The sequence below is a fragment of the Hemicordylus capensis genome, chromosome 4 (genome assembly GCF_027244095.1).
Source record: "Hemicordylus capensis ecotype Gifberg chromosome 4, rHemCap1.1.pri, whole genome shotgun sequence".
In the NCBI taxonomy this organism is placed as follows: Eukaryota; Metazoa; Chordata; class Lepidosauria; order Squamata; family Cordylidae; genus Hemicordylus; species Hemicordylus capensis.
In genome coordinates this window covers 286468184-286483090 of record NC_069660.1, presented here as the reverse complement: position 1 = coordinate 286483090, position 14907 = coordinate 286468184, and the positions used below count along the sequence as shown (strand labels likewise).

Sequence of the window (14907 nt, the reverse complement as noted above, 5' to 3'; positions counted from 1 at the left end):
AGGAGAGCTGGTCTTGTGGTAGCAAGCATGACTTGTCCCCTTAGCTAAGCAGGGTCCACCTTGGTTGCATATGAATGAGAGACTACATGTGTGAGCCCTGTAAGTTATTCTCCTGAGGGGATGTAGCTGCTCTGGGAAGAGCATCTAGGTTCCAGGTTCCCTCCCTGGCATCTCCAAGATAGGGCTGAGAGAGATTCTTGCCTGCAACCTTGGAGAAGCCACTGCTAGTCTGTGTAGGTAGTACTGACCTAGATGGACCAAGGGTCTGACTCAGTATGTGGCAGCTCCCTATTTTCCTATGAGACTGTTTCACTGTGCACATATACACTGTGAAGCCAGATGCAGAAAGGCAACTTCAGAATGTGTAAAAGCAGGGAAAAACTCATGCAAAGCTCTATGAACATATTTCACATGAAAAATGATGTAGCTGATGGTCAGGAGACTGTGTCAGTATCTCCAAGGATGGAAAGAAAAAGATATAATATATATTTATAATATATATAATATAATATAATAATATATATAATATATAATATAATATATAATATAATATAATATATAATATATAATAATATATATATTTATAATATATATTCCCTCTAAAAGATATAATATATATTTGTGACCTGACAAACTATTGTTGTACAGTACTTTGGTTGAGAAGCCCTAAGTTCCACGAATGTTGGTTTTTAAGCGGGGGGGAGATATTGGAAAGGGTACGGATGTTCAGTTCCAAACTTGAATTAAATCTAAACACTTCTGGGTTTCCTCATCGTTTTGTTTATCTCTTGTGTCTCTTGCAGCTAAAACGTGCGACTCCAGCTGGAATCTGGAAAGCTAAAGATAGCTGAATAAAAAACCAGAATCAATGATTAAAACACCACCCAGTTTTAACAATCACTGCACTTGTCAGGCATTTCCCCCCCTCCACATACCTGCGGGGACTTGTGAGAGCGCCAGCTGTACTGGTGACTGCGGAGGCTATCCAGCAAAACATTTTCGTCAGTATCCACCTGGCCAAACCGCAGTGTCTCCTGTGTGTCATTACAGATTACAAAATGGCTGAAGACCAACTCTTCTGCCTCAGGGCACTGGTTCTGAAAGGAAAGGAATAGGAAAGCCAAACAAGCGTCAGATTAATTGCAAGATGTTTGGCAGCTGTCTGCCTAGTGGCAAATGTTTCTACACCAAAAAACTCTTCTGTCACAAGCTTTTCCTACAAAGCTTTCTTTCTGTATCACAAATGGCAAAACAATTTAGGGGTCCCCCAAACATATTTTCATTTATATTCATTGAATTTTAAGTCACAAAGATGATGAAAACTCAACTTTTAAAAAGATGCTTTGAGCAGGGGTTGGACACGTTTATTACAAACAAGAATACTGAAGGAGACATCTGAGGAGATTTTACATATGAAGACAACAGTAAAATAACATATTTGTCCTCCAATGTGACATAAAAATCTGTAGTTCAACGGCTGAACTGAAATTTCAAAATGTGTTTAAATAAAAATTTACTTTTGAAAGCTTTTTTGAATTCAAAGGAAGAAGGGTTATCAACATTTTTGTTTGGCCACTGACATTTGATTCCAGATCCACATCCATATACACCCTCCTAGTTAAATGCAGAAACACCACACATCAAAATATCAAGCTCAGATTTCATCCCCCCACACAACTGCATTAAAAAATGAGTTACTTTCTGACCTGGGTGCAAACTTACTGCTCACATACAGCTTCCAGAATGCTCTGTTGCACTAACTTAATTGACTGCAACACATCAGGTCCACTTTGTACCAGAGAGTTCAAACAACAATGCAAAAGTACTCACTCCATGATCAGGGTTACACAAACTTCAGATATTGGAAGTTTCACAAACTTCAGATATTGGAATACCTGCCTCCTGCAGATATTGGACTAGAACTCCAATAACCCCTAACTACTGGCCATTGTGGCTGGGGATGATGGAAGTTGTAGTCCAAAAACTGCTGGTTGGCCGAAGTTGTGCAGACCTGAACTGAAGAATAATTTGATGGTACTGGCAAATTTCATGAGGTAAATAAACACAGTGTCTAAACTACTAATTCTTTTGACACATTCTGGAACATATGTAAGGGACTGATTGGTATTTTCTTCTATTCCATGGCAACCATCAGTGGCACACACATAAACAGGTTGCTTACCTGTAACTTATGATCTGGATGTGATCCGTTGTATTCATAAGAACTGGGTTTCTGCGCCTGCGCAGGGACCTCCCGGGCTGACTAGCTAGCTCCTCTTTGCGCCCCGCCCGTCTGCACGTGCCTTGCAGCTTCCGTTAGAATCGACGGTTGGGGCGCCTCTCCTTCAGATTTCTCGCAGACCGCCATATAAATGACGATCCGCACACCAGCATCCACTAGTCCAGGCATTCTGCAGCGGGGCCGGCTGGGAGGGACTTATGAATACAACGGATCACATCCAGATCATAAGTTACAGGTAAGCAACCTGTTTATCTGGATTGTGATCCATTGTATCCATAAGAACTGGGTGTTTAGCAAGCTACCCCATAAGGAGGCGGGTGCAGATGACCCCCAGCTATGCCAACACACGTTTCAACACTGATCTTCCAAAATTCGCCTCCCTAGCCATCCGCAGATCCAAAGCATAATGCTTCACGAATGGTAGATGCGATGACCATGTCGCCGCCAGGCAGACATCTGCCATTTTAATGCCTGACAGATGTGCCGCAGACGTTGCGTAGGCCCTAGTAGAGTGAGCCCGAACCGTCTTTGGCGGTGTTATCTTCTGGCTTTTATAGGCGAGGAAAATCAGTTCCACTAGCCAGTGAGCAAGTCTCTGGCGAGAGATTGGACGGCCCTTGCTACGCCCCCGGAAGGAGAGAAAAAGCTTTTTACTCTTCCTAAAGCCATGAGTTCTCTCCAAATAGTATAGGAGCGATCTACGCACGTCCAACGTGTGGAGGGCCTTCTCTAAGTCTGTCTCTGGACTACTGAAAAAAGTTGGCAGCACTATGTCTTGATTTAAGTGGAAATCTGTTACCACCTTTGGCAGGAATCTCGGATCGAGACGCATCACAACCTTGTGTGGATAGAATTGAGTGTAGGGTCTATCCATCCGCAGGGCCGTCATCTCGCTCACTCTCTTAGCCGATGTAATGGCTACCAAGAATGCCACCTTCAAAGTCAGAAACTTTAGCGGAATAGTCGCCAGTGGCTCAAAGGGTGCCTCCGTTAGGGCGGAGAGTACTAAAGACAGACTCCACTGCTCCATTGGGCTGCGCACAGGAGGGTAAAGGTTATTTACACCTTTCAGGAAACGCTTACATTCCGGGTGGGAGAAAACCGTGGACCCATCCCATCCCCTGTGCTTTGACGAGATTGCAGCCAAATGCAGCTTAATGGAGACATTCGCCAATCCACTCAGTTTGAGCGATGTCAGGTAACGTAGCACATCCCGAGGGGTCGCACGCAATGGCGTGACACTCTTCCCCCTCATATAACTCTTGAAGCGGTTCCACTTGCAGGCATAACTGCGTCTTGTCGACGCACGCCTACTGTTTAGTAAGATGTTGTTTAATAGTTGATTCTCCAAGCGGTCAGCTTGAGAGAGTGCACCTCGGGGTGTAACACCTTTCCGTGTTCTCTTTGCAACAGGTTTGGAGCCCTGGGGAACTTGTGGAACACTGAATGAGACATTCCCAGAAGTGTGGCAAACCACGGCTGGCGTGGCCACCATGGGGCCAGAAGTATGCATTTCGTTTGGTCCCGCAATATCTGCGCAACCACACGGCCCATTAACGGCAGCGGGGGAAAGAGATATAACAGCCCCGTCTTCCAGGCCCGTTGAAAAGCATCCCCCAGGGATCCCTGGCCTATGCCCGCACGCGAACAATAATTGGCACACTTTTTGTTGGCAACCGTGGCAAATAAGTCTATCGATGGGACCCCCCAGATCTCGAACACCCTGTCGAGATACATCGGGTTGATTTCCCACTCGTGTCTTTGGTTGAAACTGATGTCCCTGCTGAGCCTGTCGGCCAAGCAGTTGTCTACACCCTTTATATGTATTGCCACTGGGTGAATTGAATGTTGAATGCACCAGTCCCATATTTTTCTCGCAAGTAGGCAAAGAGACAGTGACACTGTCCCCCCTTGATGGTTGAGGTAGGCAATCGCCGTCGTGTTGTCCAACTCCAGCTGTACTGACCGTCCCCTTATCATAGGTTCGAATGCCCTTAGGCCCTGAAACACAGCCAATAGCTCCAAGTAATTTATATGCTGAAGTCTCTGCAACTGGGTCCATGTCCCCTGCACGCATACGCTGGCGCAATGCGCACCCCAGCCCGCCATCGAGGCATCTGTCGTTATCCGGGAGGTGGGCTCCTTGGACACAAACTCGACTCCTTTGCCCAAATTGTCCATGTCTAGCCACCACCCCAGGCTGGCGAGGACATGTTGTGGTAGTGTCAAGTGCATATTCTGGCCATCCACATTGGGTCGGAAGTTGTGGAGAAACCAATGCTGCAATGTGCGCATGCGGAGGCGCGTGTGTGACACCGTTGCGGTGCATGATGCCATCAAACCCAACATCCGCTGGATTCGAACCGCTGGCTGCCGTGGAGTCCTCTGAAAGTGACGTATGAGTTCGTGCATTTGGGTAATTCTTTCCGCAGGTAAGAACGCCCTGGCCAATTTCAAGTCCAGCACTGCTCCGATGAAGTTCACTCGAGTCATGGGTTCGAGTCTCGACTTCTTCCAATTCACATTGATGCCGAGGCACTCCAACAAGGCTAGCAGCATCTGCACTTGGCGGGTCAGTAAACTCCTGTCGTGGCTCACCACGAGCCAATCGTCTAAATACGGATACAGCCTCAAGCCCTGAGTTCGCAGGTGGGCTACAACCACCGCCATCACCTTTGTGAACACTCTGGGCGCAGTAGAAAGTCCAAATGGAAGCACCACATATTGATAGATCTGTGCCCCTACTGTAAACCGGAGGAACTTGCGGTGACTCTCCTGTATCCCGATATGAAAATAAGCGTCCTTGAGATCCAGAGTAACTGCCCACTGTTCGTTCACCAGCAGAGGCAGAATTCCCTGCAGCGTCACCATCCTGAATTTCCTGGTCAGAATGAAGAGGTTGAGCCCCCTCAGGTCCATTATGGCTCTTATTCCACCGTCTCTCTTTGGTATCTGAAAATACCGGGAATAGTAGCCGGTCAGTCTGTTCGCCCATTGCACCCGCGTGATCGCCTGTTTCTCCAGCAGCACCTTGACCTCCTCCCGCAACACCTCCGTGGCCGGCGTATAGACCAGTCCAGAGAAGGGAGGCCTTGTCTCGAACTCCAACGCATATCCAGTCTGCACTATTCTCAGTACCCACCGGTCGGATGTTATGTTGTGCCATGCTGGCGCACGGCTTGCCAGTTTGATGTTGATCCTGGCAACTACAGGGCCGATGTAGTGGGTCCTGGATTGTAGCGTTGGACTTAATTGGCTGCTGCAAAACTGATGCAGTGGACGAACAGTCCCGTCAAAAGCTCTTGCTGGAAGCGTCCTTGTCGCCTTGACGAGCTGTTTTTCCTTTTTGTTTTTGGTTAAAGCCCTTACCGCGTTGGTAAGGTCTGAATTGTCTTCGGTATTCTTTGCGGTCCCGATACCGATCACTCTTTCTCTGATAATAAGTGCGGCTCCTTGCGGTTGAGCTGGAACCGCTCGAAGGCACCATAAAGGTGCGGGCAGTGAATTTAGATTTTTTTAACGTCTCCATTGACGTGTCCGTGTCCTCATGGAATAAACCTTTGCCGTCAAATGGCAAGGACTCGACTTTCTCCTTCATGTCTGCCTGCAGGGTTGCTGAGCGAAGCCACGCATGCCTGCGCAAGCTCACTGCCGTCACCATTGCTCTCGATTCCGTCTCCGACAAGTGTTTAAATGCGCTCAGTTGTTGGCGCGTTATTGCCGTTGTTCTTTCGTACACATCATTAAATCTCCATTGGAAGTCCTCCGGAGACAAAGAGGATGAATCCTGTAAGAGCGCATCCCAAAGTAAATGGTTATAGCGTGCCATACACGCCGCATAATTAGCAATACGAATTGCTAAACTGGAGGTGCTATAGATCTTTCGACCCATAACGTCCATTTTCCTCCCTTCTTTGTCAGCAGGCGTGGAATGACGGTGTCCACTCTTGGTGGATGAAGCGCAACTGACAACCAAGGAGTTCGGTATAGGATGACGTAACAGGTAAGAGTTCTCTCCTTCAGTCACCCTATACAAATTTTCAATGCGCTTGGAAGTCGGAGCCCCGACCCCCACTGAGTCCCATGCCACCTTCGCAGCCTTGTCTATCCCAGGAATCATGGTGAGGGCAACAGGATGCGAAGTCTTAGACCGCTTCATCATATTATAGACCGGGTCAGCAACGTCCGCATCCGGAGAGCTTACGTCCATGCCCAGGGCTTCAGCGATGTCCCTTATGAGGATATGGTAAGCTTTCAATTCCTCAGTTGGCGAGGTGGATAGTTTTGGTGGCACATCCGAAGGGGGGTCAGACCTACGACTGATATCATCTCTGTCAGAGGCTGGTCCCGACTCATCGTCCTCACTGTCATCAGAGGGTGAAGATGATGGTTCAGAAGGAGGAGGTGCTGCTTTCCTCTTTCTTTTCCCAGCAGGTTTTTCTGGCATCCTCGTCTGGACCACAGGTAATTGTGAATTCTCTGGAATGTAGGTTTGAACTTGCACCAATGGTGTTTGTATAGGCAAGTTCACAGACGGCCCCTGATGGTCTGCATGCTCTGACTGCAGCAGCGGCTGAGCAAGTTGTCCAGCCTGCACAAAATTCCGCAGCCCTTGCACTGGTTGCATTTCTACCTGTGCCGCTTTCCAACGCAAGAACTCTGCATAATCATCCGGCACCCCATGGCGGAAACCGCAGGAATGAGTTGGCTGCAGCATTGTAGAGCACCCGACATCGGTTCTTGGATCCTGGACCACTGCTGGTGTCAGTGAGGCAACATGAGGCAGATCAGCCAGCTCTCCACCTCCAGGACCCTCGTCTAAGCCTGTCGACAGGAAGCCGCGAAACGTCGCACCCGAGGGTGTACTCGAACTCGACTCCAGCAGTTCTCTAAGTCCGTCCCCGTGTGTAGCCAGACTCGGAGTCCTTGGCGTCGAGGGGGACTGTGCCGGCGTCAATGCCGGTGACAAAAGATGAGGAATCCTCCTCAATGTCGAAGCCGTCAACACCGATGAAGGAGCAGTGTTCACATTCAATATCTGCTCCGGCACCGTGGACGCCGACGGAGGAATGGCATACACCGCCTGGGCAGTTATGGGAGGCTCCGATGCCGAGACTTGCAAATGTCTCGACGCTGATATCGACGTCGATGTCGATTCCAATGTCGACGCCTGTCCCAGACTGCCTTGGTCCAATCTCGATGTCGGCGCTGGTGTCGACGTCGAGACTAACGTCGATGTCGAAGCCGAGACCATCCTGACCGTCGATACCGGAGGTGTCGACGTCGAGGCTGTAGGGGACTCAGCCGAGTCCACGTCGTAAATCTGTGCTGCCGTCGGTGAGGGAGTTCGATGTCGAGACTCCTCACGATGGCGACCTTCCCTCTCAGAAGCATGACGATCTCTATCCTTATGCTTCCGTTTTTTGGAAACCTCCTTTGGTTTCTTAAACAGAGTGTCAACAGTGGTTTTAGACTGCCTATCAGCAGACCCACTGGAACCCAATCCCGGGGAGCTTGACGCACCGGACTCCTTCGACATCGAAGCTCCCGATGTTGAACCGGAACTCATCGACGCCGACGGACGAGGAGTTGGCGGCCGAAGTGCCTCCTCGTATAACGCAGCTCGAAGCCTGAGAGCTCTATTTTGCCTAGTTTGTTTTGAAAACGAGCAGCATATCTTACATGCCGCCGTGTTATGATTCTCTCCTAGGCACATCAAACAGGCGTCGTGATAATCAGTCGAAGGCAACTTTGCTCGACACTTTTCACATCGTTTGAATGTCTTCTTAGCTTCCATTGTCCAAATGCCGTTCCGAGTCAAATTCAGTAAACAATCTTAGGAACAAACAAAGCAGAGTCCGTAATCAAGTCCGTTCACCGTTCCGAGTCAAAACCGTCCTGTACAAACTTCGAAGTTAGAATCAGAGTCCCAAATCAAGTCCGTTGTTCGTTCTGAAGTCAAACCAATTAATCCGCTCAGTAGAGAATAGTCAAACAGTCCGAAGTCAAAAGTTTTGATAATAATTGAGGAGCAACAGCCAAGAGGTGTAAGCGCTTTGGCGGTCAAGAGAAAACTGAAGGAGAGGCGCCCCAACCGTCGATTCTAACGGAAGCTGCAAGGCACGTGCAGACGGGCGGGGCGCAAAGAGGAGCTAGCTAGTCAGCCCGGGAGGTCCCTGCGCAGGCGCAGAAACCCAGTTCTTATGGATACAATGGATCACAATCCAGATCTGGATGCTCTTTTGATACAGCTCCCTCTTTTTATCGTAAACATTAAAACTGTCTGGCAACAAATCATAATATCTCCCTCAAATTAAACATGTTTCATGAACAATGGCTGCAGACAAATATCAGTGGAAAATAACAAGGAATGAATGTGCCTTGCTATAAGGCAAACAACTTCTTGCCTCTATGTTTGAGAACAGATAAATGAAGACAACAAATATAGAGTAGGATGTGTGGGGTGAAATTTGGACAGTTCTGTAAATCCATATGGGCATTTTAAAAATACACCATGCACTTCTGACATGTGAAGTATTAGGCTGCCTAGTGCATTTTCAAAATTAATCCAAAATCAGTGACCATACTGTATCTCCCTGCCCCTGCCGTCCCCACAGTATCATGATCACCCTACTCTTTTCCCACTTGAGTTTGGCTTCTTTGCTGTTCTGAGTAATCACAATGGAAGAGTAAAGAGCATTGGGGGCATCTTTCCATCAATAATACTGTGATGGGTTCATTTGGAATAAGTTACCAAAACCTTAGGGACTCATTCATTCATGTAATACCCTGCATGGCAAGAATAATTTGGTGCCAGTGGAAGAACCATTGGCAATGTTGCCAAAAGTCCTTCAAGGAGGTAGATGTAATATATTCAAGATACTTCTATCCTGCCCTACCTTTAGTTTGCAGCTAATTATTCACAACAATTACTTTTCCAGTAATGTGTCATACAATGCTATGGAGATCTTCATTCCCCGACTCCACCCCCCCTTTCCATTTCAGTCAACAGAACCTACAACTTAGCTCTGTTTCCTTCATTCCCATTCTCTGTATTTCCAATCTCCTTCGTTATCCTTTTCCTTAGCAAATCTGCCTCTTCTGAACAACCCGCCCCCTAACTGTAGTTGCCTGACAGCTTCAAGATGGCCTTCAGTTTGTTTGAGAGAAGGATCTATTTCACAGTGTCCTTTTGTTCCACAGCATCTTCTCCCAGCAGCAGAAGTGAACTCCATTGTTTACAGTTACTTCAATGTTCTGTCAGCAAAATGCCAAGGAGCTCAAAGAAGCGTATAAAAGCAAGGAAGATGGCCAGGTCTCTCTAGTCAGCCAACTCCTTCTTGGCCATCAGTTTTCCACAGAGTTCAGTTTGGTAGCTGCTGCTGTCAACACTTCATTTAAATAAACATGAAGGGCCAAATTTTGATTCTTAGGTGTGTAAAATATGTGATTCATTAATTTCCAGCATTATGAAAACTTATCCTTAAAAACTCTGCGTGCGTGCGTGCGTGCGTGCGTGTAAAATGAACATCTGTAGGATGCCTACACCATCCCCAAGCAGAACTTGGTTTCTATGGTGACCACATGTTCAAATGTGTATACTCCATTATCCACTATATGCAAAAATGTTTTACTGTATTCCTGTGTTTTCTTAACATTTCTCCTTGGCTTCATTTTATCCCCCAGAATAAAGGTTCAGAATAAAGAGCACAGCCACAAGAAGATGCATCTTATACCTTTTCTTCCTAGACCATGAATATACCTCTTCTCTTATTTCTAGATGAACATCCATGCACACATTAATTGTACACACCAGTATCCAGCAAAAGTAAATTAAAGTCATTCTTTAGTGTTAAGCACATAAGGTGCCGAGTCAATTTCTGTCCTCAAAGAGCAGAGTAGCAAGTTGCAGGACTCATAACTATGTCCAATGCATGTACAGTACACATGGGGAGAGTGTGAGAGATAGCTAGAGTAGGGCTGTATTTAAAGGGATTTTCCTTTGGGATTACCAAAGCCAAGCTCTACACTACAGTACAACAAAATTTAATGCGGTCCTCTTCTCATCCAAATGCTTTATACAAAAAAAAGTTTGAGAAGTCAGCAAAACATCCAAAGCTAGTAGCAAAGATTTCTACAGGGCATCTGTATGTACCATGTATAGTAGTGTCTGGGAAAAGCAAGGCCAACATTCTTGGTGCCACTTCAGAGCACACAGTTTGTTTTGGCACTCTCCAGTGGTGGATCTATGACTTTTCATTGTCAAGCTGCCATACCCACATGCCCAGAGATCTACCCACAAACATGGATTTCCTTGTTACAGATTTACAGAATGCTCTTCTTTAAAGGGAGAATTTAAAACCTAAAGAACTCGATATGTTACATTCATGCAGACAAGACCTTTGTGAATGCATAAAACATTTTTTCCCCTTGAGGAAATATCTACTAAATTTTCTAGTTAAATCCAAAAAAGACTGGAAGCTTAGCACTGCAAGATGTTTAAATGAGTTAATTTGAACTTTTGTTGTCAATTTGCTGGAGGGAAGAAGATAATGCAAACACTATTGCTATATTAAATAATGGTGTATGAAATGCTTCAGTGGAAACAGGAGCTACAACATTGCTACAGCTGGGATCTTTTTGATTTTTTTTTTCCTGCTGCTCTTGATTTTTATTTGGATTGTTTTGTTCTGTCTTTCCGTAAACACACTGAAACTTTTTTAGGTATACAAATTTAGTAAGCATCAAATAAGAAGAAATCAGACAGTTTTGCACGGTTATGAATTTTGGCCTATCTGGAAAACCAATGTAGAGAATGCAAAATTCTCATTCTACACTTTTCCATTAACTGAACAGGGTTAATAGAATAAATAATAAATAATAAATAAGTGAATAAATTAACTGCTTTATTCTCAATGCATGACAGAATATCATATTCCCCTGAAAAGCTGGTCTAAGGACCATAATAAATTTACTTACTTATTCCCCTGAAGTTAATAACTGAATGGACAGATTTTCCAATAACGATGAAATTCACTAATTAAAGCAAGGATGATCAGCTGGAAGCTAACCAAATCTGTCCCCATTAGACCCTTCTAGATTTTAATTAGAGACCAATGAGAATCCACCCAGTTTCATGCAGAAGGAAAAGAAAAATACTTTCCTGTAAAAAATATATTCCACACTTTTTAATGTTTTAATACATTTGTAATGTAGGAATGTGTATACGTATACGCAATGCTATGCCTGAACACATGTGCTGCGTAAGTGTGAAGCAGTTACTAGTGGGCAGCGCCAAAGCTGTATGGAGCTTCACCACTTGTGAGTGGGTCAGCTTGTAGAGCAAAATACACTTCTGACCCTGGACCACCATTTGGAAAAAGAAAACAGTTAGAGGCTACAACAGCACCCTTGGTCTAAAGAATGGAAACCAGGATAGTCTTCAAGAAGTGAAGCAGTTCCTTGTGAGAAGGCTGTAACAGATTGGGTCATCACAATACAAATCAAGATTATAGCTTTTACTGTAGTGTGTTCGAATTTCTACTTGTTAGCAAAAGACGCACCTTATCAGAATAGGCTGCAAAGATTTAAGAACTGTACTTGAAATTAAACTGGAAGTGATTAAATCTCACTTGGCAGACTCTCTCTATCTCTCATGGTCTTTTTATCCTGAAGCCTTCTGGGCTTGCCTCTTAAAGAGGCAGTACATAATGTTGCGCTCTCTCTCTCTCTCTCTCTCTCTCTCACACACACACACACACACACACACACACACACACACACACACGTACGTCTAAAGGATGCTCAGGACTCCTAGAACATATACCGTATTTTATGGACTATAAGACGCTACAGACTATAAGATGCACCTTAAATTTTCATCTAGTTTTTAAGTTTTCGAGCTTTCCTTCTCCTCTCGCCTCCATCTCTCCTCCAAGCCCTCCCACCGAGCCCCGCTCTGTCCTTTCCCTCTTGCCAGCAGCAGCGAGCCCACGTTGGTGACCTGCGGCAGCGGCGGCTGCTGCTAGTTGTTGCTCATTGCGGCTGCCGGCAGACCCGCCCGGGACCTCCTTCACCTTGTGCCTCCGGCGGCTCCTGCGGACTGGCGCTCGCCTGCGCGGGCTCGTGCCGCCCCTTTCCAGGCTTGGCTGCAAAAGGCTTTAAGAAGCCTTTTGTGCGTGCGTGTGCAAAAGGCTTCTTAAAGCCTTTTGCAGCCAAGCAGGGAAAGGGGCGGCAGGGAGGTATCCTGCCGCCCGATTTTGGAAAGGAGCCCAGCGGAAAAGGGGCGGCAGGGACCTCCCTGCCGCCCCCTTCCCTGCTGGGCTCCTTTTAGAAATGGGGCGGCAGGATACCTCCCTGCCGCCCCTTTCCCTGCTTGGCTGCAAAAGGCTTTAAGAAGCCTTTTGCCGCCAAGCCTGGAAAGGGGCGGCAGGGAGGTATCCTGCCGCCCCATTTCTAAAAGGAGCCCAGCGGGGAAGGGGGCGGCAGGGAAGTATCCTGCCGCCCGATTTGAACAGAACAAGGAGAAGGGGGCGGCAGGGAGGTATCCTGCCGCCCGATTTGTAAAGGAAATACGGTGCCAGAGTGGGGAAAGTGCGGGAGGGGTAAGTAAATCCTCCCCCACCCTTAATGGAACCCCCCACCCCTATCCTTCCAAACCCTTCTTCCTCCTCCCCCTCTCTTTCCTGACAAGCCCTAAACTTTCAACTTCTCCCCGGCCAATCGGAGTATAAGACACACCTGGATTTGGGGGGATATTTTTCAAGGAAAAAAGTGCATCTTATACTCCATAAAATACGGTAATTGTTTATTCACATAAGATTCTGGGCAAACTGAAAATTCCTCTCCCACCCTAGAATTCCAATATTATATTATGTTGACAGAGGGACTGGAAACCCTGCACTGTTGCATCAGATGAAGAACTAAGAGAAATGAGATAGAGTAGCCCATTACATCCTCGGTATACAATACATTTCTTGAAATTAAAAAAACAATGGGAAGTCTATATCTGAATGCAAAAACTCAAAATATTCTCTTGCAGCCACCCATTCTCTTGCAGCCACCCATACATGGCGGCGGCAGCAGCAGCAGTTAAATGTTTCCTGGAAATTATACAAATCAAGAATGCTAATTTAGTTAAGCTGATTTGCATAATATGCAAATGACCCTATCTACATTTGAAGGACTTGGATATGGCAACTCTATTGTCATACTATCCTTAGGTACATCATCCAGAGCCTTAAACTGAAAAACTGGGTTATGTGTGTCTGCAGTTCAAGACACAAGAGGTTGGATCTATTGAAATTCCCATTCATTATGAACCCCATCAACCTATGCTTGAGGAGCAAGCAAAGCCCATTAAATGAACTGGTTTGCAAGTGATCTTCAGCCACCGTAATAGAACACCCGAGACCCACATAATTCTATCAGTATAACTGTACTTAATTGGGCACTAAATTACATTTAAACTTCAAGAAACAATGGGGTAAAAACTGGCACAGGAACAAGCCTATTATATCCACAGGAAGAATTGCGTACATATGTATGGATGGCATAAAGGATTGATCAGGCTGGGCACCAGCTAGAGGGCAATGCCCACAAAAAGGTTCAGTCTTGCACAGTCAACCCCTGAGGCCATGAAGAGATTGCTGCTGCCACTGCTTCCTTCCACAACCACCACCCAGTAAACCAGGGCTCACTGGGGAGACTTGTCAGGCAGTTGTCATGAGCAGCAGCTGCAGCCCCTTCTCCTTTGTCTGTTAGTGCCATTTTACAATTCCAAAATGTCCTGCTTCCTTGATGCAGCGTCAAGATGCCAGAGCATGTGGGAATTGTAAAATGGCAACAATGGGAGGAATAGGATGGTTTGCTGTTCCCAATCATTTCCCAGTGAGGCTTGCCGAGTGGTGGTGGGGAGCAGTAGCAACAACCGTGGATGTGAGCCATCCTTTGTGCCATCACAAAGCAGCAGTTCTAGAAAACACACATCTGCCCACTGCAACTTTGCTTTTCTGGCTGGGCTCCACTGTGCACTGATAGTCCTAATGTGGCCAGGAAAGCTAACTGGGCAGCAGATGGAGGAGAGTCCCCTTTCAGCTCCACCACTGTAACTGTGGGCGGAAGCATGAAGGACTCAAGTCTGTCTGTTGCCCAGGTCATTGGGGGAAAGAGGGTAAGCACTGGCAGGGGCAGCACAGCAGGGGGGACTCCTACAGGTCTTTGCCCCATGGTACACCAAACCTGACACCAACCTTGTATATGTATATGTTGACCTTCACCACTGTGTGCATGAAATAAAACCAACCCAATTGAACTTTATACAGAAGCCATATCAAGTGTGACAGCAAGAGAACACAGAAGCCTGAAATTAGAGCTTATGCAATAAGATGAATGAGTAAAAGCTCTGGAAAATCAAAAGGCTCGACAACCAAACCTGTCTATAGACAGATCAACTTCTCAGAAAGAGCTTGACGGCCCTCTAGACTAGATTCCTAGACCTCTGTTTTCCCTTTGGAAGGTCTGGAGAGTTTCAGATATTCTGTGAAAATCGAAAGGGAGAACAAGTCTAGCATACTTCTGAACTTCAACACTTCTGCTCAGCAGACAGCCCCATGTTAACTGGTGTGCTTCTAGTTATGAAACTGTTTCTGCCAGTGTGGCGTAGT

At 46.3% G+C, this 14907-nt stretch overlaps 1 protein-coding gene across 9 annotated transcripts in view; it reads right to left on the bottom strand.

Annotated features, from left to right (window-relative positions):
- VPS13B (vacuolar protein sorting 13 homolog B) overlaps window positions 1-14907 on the bottom strand; it is a 714157-nt gene that overhangs the window by 81604 nt on the left and 617646 nt on the right. For all 9 annotated transcript variants that reach the window (XM_053245154.1, XM_053245151.1, XM_053245153.1 and 6 more), the window contains one exon: window positions 936-1097. In XM_053245154.1, the coding sequence (XP_053101129.1) occupies window positions 936-1097 (162 nt within the window). The remainder of the gene's footprint in view (window positions 1-935; window positions 1098-14907) is intronic.